The sequence below is a fragment of the Cannabis sativa genome, chromosome 7 (genome assembly GCF_029168945.1).
Source record: "Cannabis sativa cultivar Pink pepper isolate KNU-18-1 chromosome 7, ASM2916894v1, whole genome shotgun sequence".
Lineage (NCBI taxonomy): Eukaryota > Viridiplantae > Streptophyta > Magnoliopsida > Rosales > Cannabaceae > Cannabis > Cannabis sativa.
Window position 1 is genome coordinate 49,259,725 of NC_083607.1, and position 13,897 is coordinate 49,273,621.

A 13,897-nucleotide genomic window follows, 5' to 3' on the forward strand; every position below is an offset into this window, starting at 1 on the left:
AGAGTACTATACATGTTCTTTGATTTGTTAGTTAAGCCTACTTTTGGGTCAGGGTGATACGTACATTTTGAGAACATGATAGTATAATTGAGTGGGAGCGCTAACATAAATATGGAATCTATAACTTCTATAGGAATTTAGAAGTGAAACAATGATATCCTTCGAGCTTGGCTAAACAGAGATAAATGGTGGAGATCTCATTTCACTTTGCCGAAATATCATTTATACGAAGCTAAGTGTTTTAAGGATAAAATACAGTGAAGGTGTAACGATAACTTAGTGCCTATTCAATGTAGATCATCTATTAGAGAGTCATTGATCAAATTAGGATTATAACAATGGATAACTAATGACGTATCTATATCGTGGAACATATAGAGCGTTCTATATGACTGAGAGAGCAATTCCAAGTTCTAAGTGTGGATTCAATAAGGAATTAATAAGTTAGGAATTTACTTGGTAAATTTGGTTCGACTTATTGGAAGCTCGGTTAATATAGGCCCATGGTCCCCATACTAGTTGAGACCATACTGCTTGTAAGACTCAGTTAATTGATTTTGATTAATCAATTATAATTCTAAAGTTAGACTATGTCTACTTTATGAATTTTCACTAAGCAAGGGCAAAATTGTAAAGAAAAGAGAATCTAGGTTTATTTATTAATTAAGATACTTTACATGTCTAAATTAATAAATATATTAAATGACAATATTATTTAATGATTAATTTTTAGTTATTAAATAATTAGAATTGACATTTAAATGGTTAAATTGGAAAATTGGCATTTTTCAGAAATTGAGAATGAAAAATAACAAAATGGAAAAGTTGCAAAGTGAGGCCCAATATCTTTTTATGGTCGCCCACTATGCAAAGCCTTTACCATTTATTTTTTTATTATTTTAATGCCATACAATTCTAACCTAAACCTAGATGAGATTCTATAAATAGAAAGTATTGGCTTCAGGAAACTCATGGCTTTGCATACTGTTCCTTTCAGAAAAAGCCATGTGCCACCCTCTCTCTCTCTCTTTTCCTCTCTTCAATTTCGAAATTCCTTGAGTGATAGAATAGTGCCCACACACATCAAGTGGTATCTCAATCATAGTGTGTAAGACTGTAGGAGAATCCAAACAACAAGGAGGAGAATCAGCATCAAAGGAAGGAGAGAAAGAGATCCAGGTTCAGATCTTGATTATGCTCTGCTACCGAAAGGAATCAAGGGCTAGAGATCTGAACGGAAGGAGTCATTATATTCCGCTACACCCAATGTAAGGTTTCCTAAACTTTATATGTGTTTATTTCATTGTTTTAGAATTCATATTAGGATGTTAATGAAACATACTTGGTAGTAAATCTAGATCATGGTAAAATATTTGCAACAACATATCCCTATTTAGATATTTTTGTGTTCTTTAGATTTAGATATGTGAAAAGATAATAGTTGTGGGAAAATAAATTTAAGGTTTTTAAATATGAGTTTTGGGACTGAAATTTCGTGTGTATATATATGTATACGTGTGTGTTTATTTATTTGTTGGATTTAAATTTATTCAAATTGGTTTGAGTTTTGTTTTGTTATTTTTTTTTTTTTTTTGTGATTTAGATTTAAAAAATAACTTGTGGTGGTCATTTCGATAGTGGTGGGTGGTGTTTACCGTAAATATGGATGGTGGCGGTGGTGAGAGTATGACTAAAGTAGAAGATGAAGAAGAATAAATTTTCGTATATATATATGTGTATTTAGATTTTAGATTTGGATTTGTTTAAATTTAGTTTAAATTTGGTTTGACTTTTTTTTGTGTGATTTGGATTTGAAAATAGGTTGTGGTGGTGGTTTTAGTGGCGGTAGATGGTGGTGATTTTAGAAGTTGTGGGTGGTGGTTTTGGTGGCTATGGATGGTGGTGGTAGTGACAATTTGTGACTGAAAGAAGAAGAAGGAAGAAGAAGAAGAATGAAAACTGAAAAAAAGAATGTATGAAAAATATAATATGTTACGGAAAAAATAATTTTATTTTTCAATGATTTTTTTTATTTATTTTTTAAAAAATATATATTTACGTGTACCAATAATATTGTGTCACGTGTATACTGTGTCTACATGGACAATCCAACATGGCACTTAACAATTAAATTTGGATGGAAACTACAAATTGTTAACGGTAATGTGGTTTTGAAAATTCTACCACTAAAAAAAAGTTTTGGAGGTTAAGTACGAAAAAAATGAAAGTATTAAGAGTTTTGTCGCAATTAATTCTTTTATTTTGTAAACATCTATTTCTACATATTAATATATTCCTCTTGTTAAGCAAGATGACATGGCTTCTTATATGAACTTTGTTTTATATTCTTTGCTCTCTTAAATTTTCACTATTATTTATTACTTTTAATTTTAATTTTATCTTTGGTCTCACATTGTCTCTTCAATTTATCTATGAACATATTTCACAATTTTGAAATCAAAATCATCAGAAGAATCAGACATTGAATCCAATTTAGCTTCAAAAGAACCTAGTTCAATAAATGGACACTTCAAGATAGTCCTTTTCTTCATGTCCCTCTTTCCAGGAATTAAGATTGGTGTCTCAAACAACAATGTCACGGATATCATTTTGCACCAAACCTTGAAAACTAGAAGAAACAGAAGAGTGACCAGCAACAACAGCAATAGAGGAAGAGTCCATCTAAAGTAAAATACTAATGTCAAAAACAACAAAACAATAAAAAGAGATAAATTAAAAAACATAATAGAAACAACTTTAAAGCAACAATAGACAAATAAAATACCATCTTCTCAGCAGCTTGAACACCACAAGCCATAGAAGCACTAGCATCAATAAAATCATCATCATCATTAGAAAATAAATCATGCTTAATAAAACAAAAAAGAATTAAATAAAAGTAAAATAAAACAAACAACTAAAAAAATTCAAAGCGAGACAACAAAAATAGTAAAACAATAAGAAAACAACTAAAAAACAAACCTCTTTCAAATCACAAAGAATTCCTGAAGCAACCACAATTTTATCATAAATTTTTGTGTACTTTTGTGTAGTAGATGCATCTACTACATGTTCATTAAGCTTTGCACCACCATCGACAACAACATGCACCTCATCAGTTTTTACCTTTTCAGCAACGGACACAGACTGTCCATAATCATCTCCACCCCCACCATCCTCATCAGTATTTGGACCACCATCACCAGAGTTGTCATTGGCATTATAATCATCATCTCCAGGCTCATTGTCTTCCCTGAAATCAATTTCTTCATCATCCTCATTTTTACCATCACCAACAACATCATCATCATTTTCTAAGGAGCGAAGCACATTCTCTGTTTGGCTTGAATGATGGTTATAAGCAGCACGCGAAGACTATGAAAAGAAAAGGAAATTTGAATAAAAACCTAAACAAAATAAAAAACAATACAAAAACAACACAACTAGTACATTAAAAAAAGAAACAAAAAATAATACCTCAATAAGAGTATCCATCTTTCTGTTCAAATCAACAAAATTAGACACAATAATTTGCTGTTGGCTAAGAACAAGAGACACATTTTTTTTAAATCCTCATACTCAATACGAGTTACATGCTCATGAGCCTTAGACGATGGTGGACCAACTTGATCACCTTCTATAGAAGCATTGGGCACAGATTTAGAACTGAATTCACGATTACCTTTACCTTTAACCTTAATAAAGGAAGGAGTCGTGTCACCAGAAAAATAATCAGTCAGATTTAAATTGAATATCTCAACAGAAGTTGGAAAAATATTTCAGTTGAAACTGTAAAAAAAGCCAACAAAGGAAAAAGGAATAAAAGTGAATAAAAATACAATTCATAAAATAAATTAAAAAACAACACTAAAATAACAAAAAAAAAAAAACAAAAGTAAAACAACACACAAATACCTCCTTTAAAGGTTGATTGAAGATGATGCTATTCACATTATCCATTTTTAGCTGAAATACTTTTAGCTTTGGCATTTTAGGCCAGTTAAGAAGCCTAGAAATGCCAATGTTTGAATACAAAGAAAGTTTTCCAATGACGTATGGATAATACTCAAAAAACTAAACCTGCAATGCATAAGGAAAAACTAACAACCTATAAAACCTACCATCCTTATCCTTCTTCCTAACAGTCATAATATTGACATCAATCTTATCCTTAAGAGATTCAATAGTCATCTCAAAACACTCCGTTCCCTACCCACTCATTATAATGGCCACTATTCATAATATCAAGTTCTTTAATAGAAATAACCTTTCGAAGAGGACCTCCCAGAAAGTAACACTGAACAAAATACAAAACAACCAACTTGACTGCAAGATCAACATTATCCCTAAGGTTGTTAGCAGTAAAGGTAACTTAATTCGAATTCCTGGTAATTTCTTTTATTACCCTTTAAACAATGTTCAACTAGCATATTCTTATCATGTTTGAACTGAAATATATCCGACTCAATGTGGTAATCTAGACCTGTGGGTAAGGCAAATTCCTCTACACTAAATCTAAGAAACTTCCTAGCAACAGATACCTAGAATTCCATCTCATTAGGTTGTTGAACTTCCCTCAATAACAGACCATGCAATACTTGAAAATGAATAATATATTCTGAAATTCGAAGGAAGTGACCCAAAATAGTTTGAGAAAAGATTTTCAACTGGGTTGGGGTTGGAATAGTTTTAATATCATTAATGGATGAATAATAACTAGAAGTTATTAATTTAGAATGATAATGTTGTGAGCACCTATATTTACATGTCTAGTCGTGGGAAAATAAACATGCAATTTTTTTTTAAACCAACTCAAAAATAACTAGAAAACAAAAAAAGAATAATTAAAAAAAAGTCTACAAACCTCAACAACAATATCATTAGAAGGCTCTTCCAACCCAAATTCCGTAAGAACATTCAGAATAGGGGATTTTCCCTTCCCCTACAGAAAAAAAAAGAAAAAAAGGAAAAGAAAAGAATACAACTGTTATAGAAGGTATAAATCCACTCAAAACAACAAAACATACAAATAAAAATTAAATATAAAACACTATAAATTATAATTGAAAAAAATCAAAACACAATAATATAAAAAATTAAAAATTAAACACAAAAACCCTAAAAAAACACAAAAATAAACGATTGACCTAGTCAACTTTAACTAATTGAATGAACTCATCGTCAAGTTCAAAATCAGAATCAGACTCTTCCTCCATAGATCGATGACGTTTAGAAACCCTCTTAGAAGGAGAATGAAGATCTAACTTACGTTTGGAAGTAGCAAGGGAAGTAGGACTTGGAGGATGATCTTTCAATTTTTTTTTTCACATTGAAGATTGGGGTAACTTAGATTTACGAGTGTTTTGGGGGGTTTCTTAACAACAAGGGATGAAGACTTAGATCGAGTGACGACCATGGTAAAGATAAATAAAATAAAAATTTATAGGAGAAAAGGAAAAAACGGTTAGGGGAAAAAAATTAGAAGAAAAATGAGTTTAAAACAAAATAGAAAAATTGATCCACATCCAACTACTAAGAAACTACTCAAAACCAACCACATGACTAACAAGCTTAAAATTTCAAAAACTTAAAAAAAAAAAAAAATAGGATGAAGAAGAACTGTACAACTATAGTGGTTACAAAGTGATTAGATGATGAATTTTATTTTATTTTTTTTTATTTTAATTGTATTTTCTTTTTTTTTTTTTGAAAAAAAAAGAGGAACTGCCATGAATGTAACAAGTGACAACACATTAATAATTTTTTTTTATTTTTTAATTGAAAAAATATAAAAGATGACATAAAATAATACAAGTGTCAATATGAGGATAAATAGAAGTTTTTGAAAAAAGACACTATAAAAGTGTACGGTAAAACTATAAAAAATACCATATAGCAGTATGAAAGTAACAAAATGTAAAAAAAATTAATATACCAGGTAAAAACCCCAAAAATTAATTACACAATAGGAAACAATATCTTTGTATTAACACTCAAAAATTAAAAATAAAAAATCTCTTTGCATTAAATTATTAATTGTGTAAGTATTTGTGTAACATATGATGCGCTTTTAATGATTTAGCCATTAAAAAGATTTAGAAAAAGTTTGAGCTTACGTAATTAACCATATAAAATTCAAGTTGCATATTAGACAATAAATTAGGGTAATGAGAAACGAATAGAATAAATTTGAATACTTCCCATTGCCATAGTTAATATATATTATTATAGGGTTGCCCTCCGTTAATATATGTGTTTATATATGTACCTTTCCCAATTAGTTAATTTATATAGGAACTTTTCCAATTTTTACGCGGCAAATTACAAGTAATGTGAAGTGTGAACATATATACATACATGACTAAATTTAAAATAATTAAAGTAAACCATTCTTTTAATAGTGTTTCTCTAGAGTCTTAACGGCTTAATGATTAGAGATAAGTACTAATCGTCACTATAATGACTTCTTAAATTGGGCACGATTACATATAAGCTACTGTTCTTATAATTAATTAAATATTAGTGAAGTTGTTAAGAACCTGCTAACATTCCCTTAAAAAAATATAGTAAATAAAGTCTCAGCTCCTCATCAAAATACACATCCAATTGAGATCTTATTGATTTGAAACTTACGATCACAATCCCAAATGGGGAAATAGATTTGAAATCTTCCACACACCAAAACAAGAATATCGAATTATATTAGTACACCAAACAAAAAAAAAATAGAAAAACAATTAAGCTAATCAAATATTATAATTAAATATAATGAATTACACATTTAGAGCAACCCAAACAGCTCTAATTAATTAATTAATTAATGTGACATAAACGAGTTACATTAATACTAATTTAGCCAAAGAGTTATAGTCAAACACATAACTCCAAGCTTAAAAAAGAAAAGCAAGATCCAAATTAACAGTACTTATCTTATCAATTAAGGGAGTTGTTTAAATTTAAATCATCATCCCAGCATAGCTAGACCCCAATTGGCAAACAAATTAAAAATGCCTAATTCACACTTTCTAAAGATCTTGTTAGCACCCATATTAATTAATTATAATTATACATATAATAACACAGTCATCAATTCGTAAACGACAACACTTGCGGCTGCTAGTGGATCGGCGTTGAGAAAACGGCGTCGTATTGATACAGTCATCAATTCCGTAAAGGACAATACTTGCGGTGCTCCATGGCCGCGCGGCGTTGAGAAAAACGACGTCGTATTGATAATTCTTTGTCGTTTAAGCTAGCCTATTCCTCTGGCTCTGGCCTGAGACTGCCTCACCATAGTGACGTAGTCCCCGACGGCGATTGCACCAAACGGATTGATCTCGGCGTTACCATTTCTTTCACTAAAAGCTGCACGGAGCCTTCCCACGACGCCGTCGAGGTTGCCCCAAAATTCCTTATTCGGGCAGGGGCAGGTCTCCGGTGGATGAAGCTGCCCGTAGAATTGACAGGTGTCATCATGAATTTTGGTCTCGCCGAACTGATCGAGGTAACGGAGGAATTTCAGCACGTGGGATACACGGCATTGGGAGATCGTGATCGGTGGATCGTTATGGTTCCTCAAGTACTGCCCGAAATTATCCCAGTCCCTTTCTTTCAGCAAATCGTATTGGAGTCTCCGGCGTCGCTGTTGGTGGTGGTAGTTGCTTTGTGAAACGAAGCTATTTGAGCTACTATATGCGGTGGTGCTTTTAGTGTTGCCTCGGCTACTGTTACTGTTTGAGCTACGATTCCGGCTTACTACGGCGGCGGCAGCGGCTGCTACGGCGGCAGACATGGCTGATTTGGCAAGTGAAAGAGAGGAAAAGAAAGAGAGAAGAAGAAGATGAGAGCTAGGTGTCGAGCTGTGAAGAGATATTAAAGCAAAATGGAGGAGAGAGACAAAGGAGGGACCCATGTAAGAAAAAGCCAGGTCTCAAACGTCACGTCTTCTTTATATCATCATTAATCTCTTTATTTATTTTTTAATATTATAGAAAAGACAATGACCTAAATTCGCCACTTATTATTTAATAATTATAATTATTAGTGGTTGTGATAAAAAAGAAAAAAACACTAGTTAAATCCATTAAATTATTGGTGAATGTGATTGATTATGATGAGCAACGAATGGGATATATCTATGTTATTTTGTTTTGATATGTAGAATAGACAAACTGTAAAAATATATTTAATATGTGTGTGTGTGATATCGAACTGTAAAGAAAACCTAACCTAAAATTAGTGGATCTCAGCTTTGATGAGCTTGCAAATAGGGAAAGCTTTTACGCGTAGAAATCTCAACATTTTTGTTTTCGTAGTAGACAAGAAAATGAACTAAAAAGCACGACACAGGTTTGGAAGTTTTGACAAAGGACGGAAGGTACACACACAACATATATTGAATAATAAACAAATTAATATATAAAAAATTACAACTATCTTTAATTGTTTATTTCTTTTTTATGAGTCTTTATTTCAACATTTTTATAAGTCTTTGATTTTTATTATGTCTTCAAAACATTTAATAATCACAATGTCATTACAAAATAAATTAGTATTCACTTGTGTTTTTAAAGAGATTGCCCCATGTAACTTGCAATACATGCTCCGACTTCCACTCCTGAAGAGTACTGGAGTTTCCCTTTTTCCCAAGATATATATAGCACTCTATTTATAGAATGAGTCGATTTTTGTTTTAGAAATTTAATTACATAAATAACTTAGAATATAAAATTAACAAAAGGTTTAGATTATAATTAATTAATTAAAAGTTTTTTTTAAATAATATAAACTTTATTTATTAAATAATTATGTTTTTTTTTGTTAAACTTTTTGTTAATTAATTACATATAAAGTTTTTTCCAAAAGGTTTATATTATAATTAAACTAGTAAACATTTCGCATTTCGCGACAGATATATAAAATATTTTAAATTATATATAAAAATAAGAAATTTTTACACCAAAAATATAAAATGCCAACTTTATTACATATATACTACGACACGGTTAAAGAAACATTTTTACATTTACTCTTTACTTTATTACACATATACCACATGCACACTTCCCCAATGCATCAGACACGTGCAACTCCCCTATCACTCATCAATCAACCATCAATCACTTTCCTCTCTTTTTTTCTTTTTTTTTTCCTTTGATTTATCATTTTTTTCAGTTTTTTTTTTTTTTTAAATAACTAGTAACCTCCACTGCTGAACTTCCATATCCACGATCCCACATCCATTTTCCCTCCTATTTTTGTTCTTCAAAATTTTTTCAACTCCCACTAACCCAATCCCATAACTGTTTTCCCTCTTTCTTTTTGTTTCGCAATCCGTATATAAACATGGCTGTGACCCGTTCTTCATCATCTCCTTCCCCTATTCAAAAGAAAAGCTCTAAAATAGGTTTGAAATCATTAGCTAATAAGGCCAAGGGTAAACGACCTATTATTGAGGAGGATGTTATAAGAATTGATTAGTTATTAGTTTGTGTTAATCCTCTGTTTTACTGCACTCTAATGACTGGTTTATTAATTGTAAAAGGTTGTACGGATTCTGTTATGTATGTTTCCTTTGGCTCCAACACTAGGGCCACATGTCACTCTGTAATTTGCCCTTGTATTCTCTTTTTCAGAATATAAATAGAAAATGTTGGACTTCAGCCTCTTTGAGCTGAGAATTGTTTTCAATCCTCTTTCGTGTATAATTTAACTTGGTATCAGAGCACAATCGGCCCGTGCCAATGTCTGCTCATTCTCAGTTTCCTCAGTGAACAACCACTGCTGCAGCAGGTGCTGCAAGCTCACCGGTACCCATCACACAGTCAACTTATACCCAACCCTTCAATACTCTAAACCAGACTTTCCCTCTAAAACTAGATTGAAAGAATTATGTTCTTTGGAAAGCAATCGTCTCCACTGTTATTAGGGGACATCGTCTCGACGAGTTTGTTAATGGCAGTCATCCATGCCCGGTTGAACTTATTGCTGCACCAACAACCACAAAAGGAGAACCTGGTTTTGGTCTCACCATTAATCCAGAGTACGAGAACTGGATAGTCAGTGATCAGTTGCTAATGGGCTGGTTGTACAGCTCCACGATTGAAGGGATAGCAACTGAAGTTATGGGATGCGACTCTGCTGCTGCTCTGTGGAAAGCTCCTGAAAATCTCTATGGAGCTCACTCGAAATCTCAGATGGATGATACTCGTACACTGATTCAAACAACTAGAAAAGGTTCAACATCAATGGAAGATTATCGGAAGCAAAAGAAGGGTTGGTCTGATTCTCTCGCCTTAGCTGGTGAGCCATACCTAGAAAATCAACTTATATCTAAAGTTACTTCTGGCTTTGATATCGAGTATCTACCCATTGTGCTTCAGATTGAAGCCCGATCCTCAACAACCTGGCAAGAGCTGCAAGGAATTCTTCTTGCCTTCGACAACAAGATGGAAAGGCTTCAGAACCTAAGCATCAACAACAGCAACAAATCTGCTTAGTCCACCAACACACCAAATGCTAATTTGGCAAATCGATCGTTTCCGAACAATAGAGGGCGAGGCAGTAACTCTTACTCTAATCAAGGAAATCATCATCAAAATCAAAACCAGACAGGAGGAGGTCAAGGCAACTATAATCGTGGAGGAAATAACTATTGGAAATTATTTTACCAGGATCTTAGATCTACTCACAAGTATGTTGATTAACACCCTAAATATGAACTTTCTAAAACGATGAAATAAACACATATAAAGTTTAGTAAACCTTACATTGGGTGCAGTGGAATAATATGACTCCTTATGTTCAGATATCTAGCCCTTGATTCCTTTCTGTAGCAGAGCATTATCAATATCTGAACCTGGATCTCTTTCTCTGATTCTTTAGTGCTGAAACTCCTTCTTGCTGAAAGTCTTTCTTCACGATCTTCCTCACTATGATTGAGGTATCACTTGCTGTGTGTGGGCACTATTCTCACACTAAGAATTTCAAAATATTGAAGAAGAAAAGAAGAGCGAAGTGGCGGCTAAAGATAGGGAGAGAGAAGGCTCAGGTTTTTCTCTGAAGGAAAAATAGAAAATTTAAGTGTTTATTTCCTGAAGCCTTCACTATCTATTTATAGCATTCCACTAGGGTTAGGTTTGAATTACTTCGCATTAAAATGATGAAAATATCAGTTTAAATTTCCTACAAAAGTGGCCGGCCATGCTTAGTGGATTTGGGCCTCACTTTTTGCAATTTTGCAGTTTTATCTTTTCTCCATCTGATTTTCTCAAAAATGCCAATTTTATAATTCAATCATTTAAATGCCAATTCTAACTATTTAATAACTATAAATAATTATTAAATAATATTGTCATTTATCATATTTATTAATTGAACCATACAAAGTATCATAATTAACATATATGCCCCTAAAACTCTTTCTTTACAATTTCGCCCTTACTTAGTGAAAAATTCACAAATAGACATAGTCTAAATTGAGAATTATAATTGATTAATCAAAACCAATTATATGAGTCTTACAAGCAATATTATCTCAACTAGTGCGGGGACCATGGGTCTATATAACCGAGTTTCCAATAAGTAGATCAAGAATTTATTACTAAAATTCACTAACTTATTAATTCTTCGTTGAATCCACGCATAGAACTTAGAATTGCACTCTCAGTATATAGAATGCTCTATATGTTCCACCATATAGACACATCATTAGTTATCCATTGTTATAATCCTAATTTGATCAATGATCCTCTATATGAATGATCTACACTGTAAAGGGATTAGATTACTGTTACACCCTACAATGTATTTAATCCTTAAAACACTTAACCCCATATAAATGATATTTCAGCTTATGTGAAATGAGATCTCCACCATTTATTTTCGTTTGGTCAAGCTCGAAGGAGATCATCCTTTACTTACTATTCGCCAGATAGAAACTATAGATTCCATGTTTATGTTAGCGCTCCCACTCAATTGCACTACTGTGTTCCCAAAATGTACGTATCACCCTGACCTAAAAGTAGGCTTAATTAAAAAATTAAAGAACACGAATAGCCTCTTGAGATTGAGCCTAATCATAACAGGATTAAGATCATTTGATCTAGGATCAACTAGGCGATATTGACTTGAATAGATATTACGGTAAGTTTAATAAATCTAAGTCAAAGTTCAATATCGGTCCCTTCCGATGCATACTCCATGCATCCAACCTGAGCTTTACTTTAACCAATGCTCTGGAAAGAACATAACACTTCTCCAAATGCAAGTAAACTCTATTGTAGATTATCATATCAGTAAAACCCTATGTCTGATAAATCTAGGAAACTTTATTCACATAGTCATGTTTACTTTCCAATGTGTTGACAGCACAATAAACAGGATCAAGTATGTGAAAAGGGTTTCAGATGAATTTATACATTATGTACATATAATCATGAAATAAATCATGTGAACCATGCAACAATAAATGTTATTTCTGATCTATATTAATAAGTAAATATGATTATATTGAAATGAGTTTTATTTAGGGCATAAAACCCAACAACATCAACAGTGGAAGAGGTCGTGGTGGACGAACAAATGGACCCAAGCCAACTTTTCAAGTCTGTGGGCGCTATGGTCACTCTGTTGTAATCTGCTATAACAGATATGATGAAGCCTATATGGGTTCAGATCCGAAGCTTGGTGGGAAAACAAGCCAGAAATCCAATCAACCTCCAACAGCTTACACAGCAACACCAGAAGTGGTTGACAATGATGCATGGTTCGTGGACAGTGGGGCAAGCAATCATGTAACTGTTGGAGATTATTTTACCAGGATCTTAGATCTACTCACAAGTATGTTGATTAACACCCTAAATATGAACTTTCTAAAACGATGAAATAAACACATATAAAGTTTAGGAAACCTTACATTGTGTGCAGCGGAATATAATTACTCCTTCCGTTCAGATATCTAGCCCTTGATTCCTTTTTGTAGCAGAGCATTATCAATATCTGAACCTTGATCTCTTTCTCTGAATCTTTGATGCTGAAACTCCTTTTGCTGAAAGTCTTTCTTCACGATCTTCCTCACTATGATTGAGGTATCACTTGCTGTGTGTGGCACTACTGTCACACTAAGAATTTCGAAATTGAAGAGGGAAGGAGAAAGAGAAGGGCCGCCAAAGATAGGGAGAGAGAGAGGCTCAGTTTTTTTTTTTTTTTTTTTTTTTTCTGAATCAGAAGTGTGAAATTTAAGTGTAAATTTCCTGAAGCCTGCACTATCTATTTATAGCATTCCACTAGGGTTAGGTTTGAATTATTTGGCATCAAAATAATGAAAATAGCAGTTTAAATTTCCTACAAAAGTGGCCGGCCCTATACAAGTAGATTTGGGCCTCACTTTTTGCAATTTGAGAAATATTCAATTTAAGTTGTTACAAAATTAATTTAAATTAATTTACAACTCAAATTTAATTTTCTATAAATATATATTGCATTTCGAAAAATTAAAGTATTTAAGAATACGATTTTCGAAAATGCATGTTAAAATAAAAAATAAATCCTGGAAAAATTATTCTAATTTAATGTTGGCCCAAAATTAATTAATAAAATTAATTTACAACAAAAAATATAATTTTCCTATTTAATTAAATATATATAAGAAAAATTTCAAATATTTAATTATGATGATGAAAATCAACTTAAATATTAATTTTCTATTTAATTAAATACACTAGAAAAATACTTCAAGCAAAAATATCACCTATCTAGATTTTCCTTTGACTAATTAATTCAATTTCTAATAATATACTTTAATTTAATTTATTTTAAATTAATCAATAAATGAAAAAAATGATTGATTTAAGTTGATCCAAAATTAAAATAAATAATTTACAACTTTAATTTATTT

At 32.1% G+C, this 13,897-nt stretch overlaps 2 protein-coding genes across 7 annotated transcripts; both read right to left on the reverse strand.

Annotated features, from left to right (window-relative positions):
• Positions 1-2,199: 2,199 nt before the first annotated feature.
• On the reverse strand, positions 2,200-5,633 carry LOC115696652 (uncharacterized). 6 transcript variants are annotated; one of them, XM_061118918.1, is made up of 4 exons: positions 3,478-5,633; positions 3,127-3,375; positions 2,786-2,825; positions 2,200-2,682 (listed from the first exon to the last, which is right to left on the reverse strand). In XM_061118918.1, the coding sequence occupies exons 1-3, from the start codon at positions 3,493-3,495 to the stop codon at positions 2,793-2,795; spliced, it is 300 nt and encodes a 99-aa protein (XP_060974901.1). In that variant the 5' UTR covers positions 3,496-5,633; the 3' UTR covers positions 2,200-2,682; positions 2,786-2,792. The 6 variants fall into 6 exon arrangements, 5 of the variants coding, with proteins under 5 accessions (XP_060974901.1, XP_060974899.1, XP_060974900.1 ...); XM_061118916.1 differs by having other exon boundaries at positions 2,983-3,375; XR_009688800.1 differs by having other exon boundaries at positions 2,786-3,375.
• A 1,104-nt stretch (positions 5,634-6,737) lies between these two features.
• LOC115697884 (protein LIGHT-DEPENDENT SHORT HYPOCOTYLS 4) lies at positions 6,738-8,183 on the reverse strand. Its single transcript, XM_030625054.2, has one exon. The coding sequence runs from the start codon at positions 7,910-7,912 to the stop codon at positions 7,253-7,255; it is 660 nt and encodes a 219-aa protein (XP_030480914.1). The 5' UTR covers positions 7,913-8,183; the 3' UTR covers positions 6,738-7,252.
• Positions 8,184-13,897: the final 5,714 nt, after the last annotated feature.

What these genes read in the sequence shown, in the direction of transcription:
- LOC115697884 (XM_030625054.2), bottom strand. Translation starts at nt 7,912, where the DNA reads ATGGGTCCCTCCTTTGTCTCTCTCCTCCATTTTGCTTTAATATCTCTT.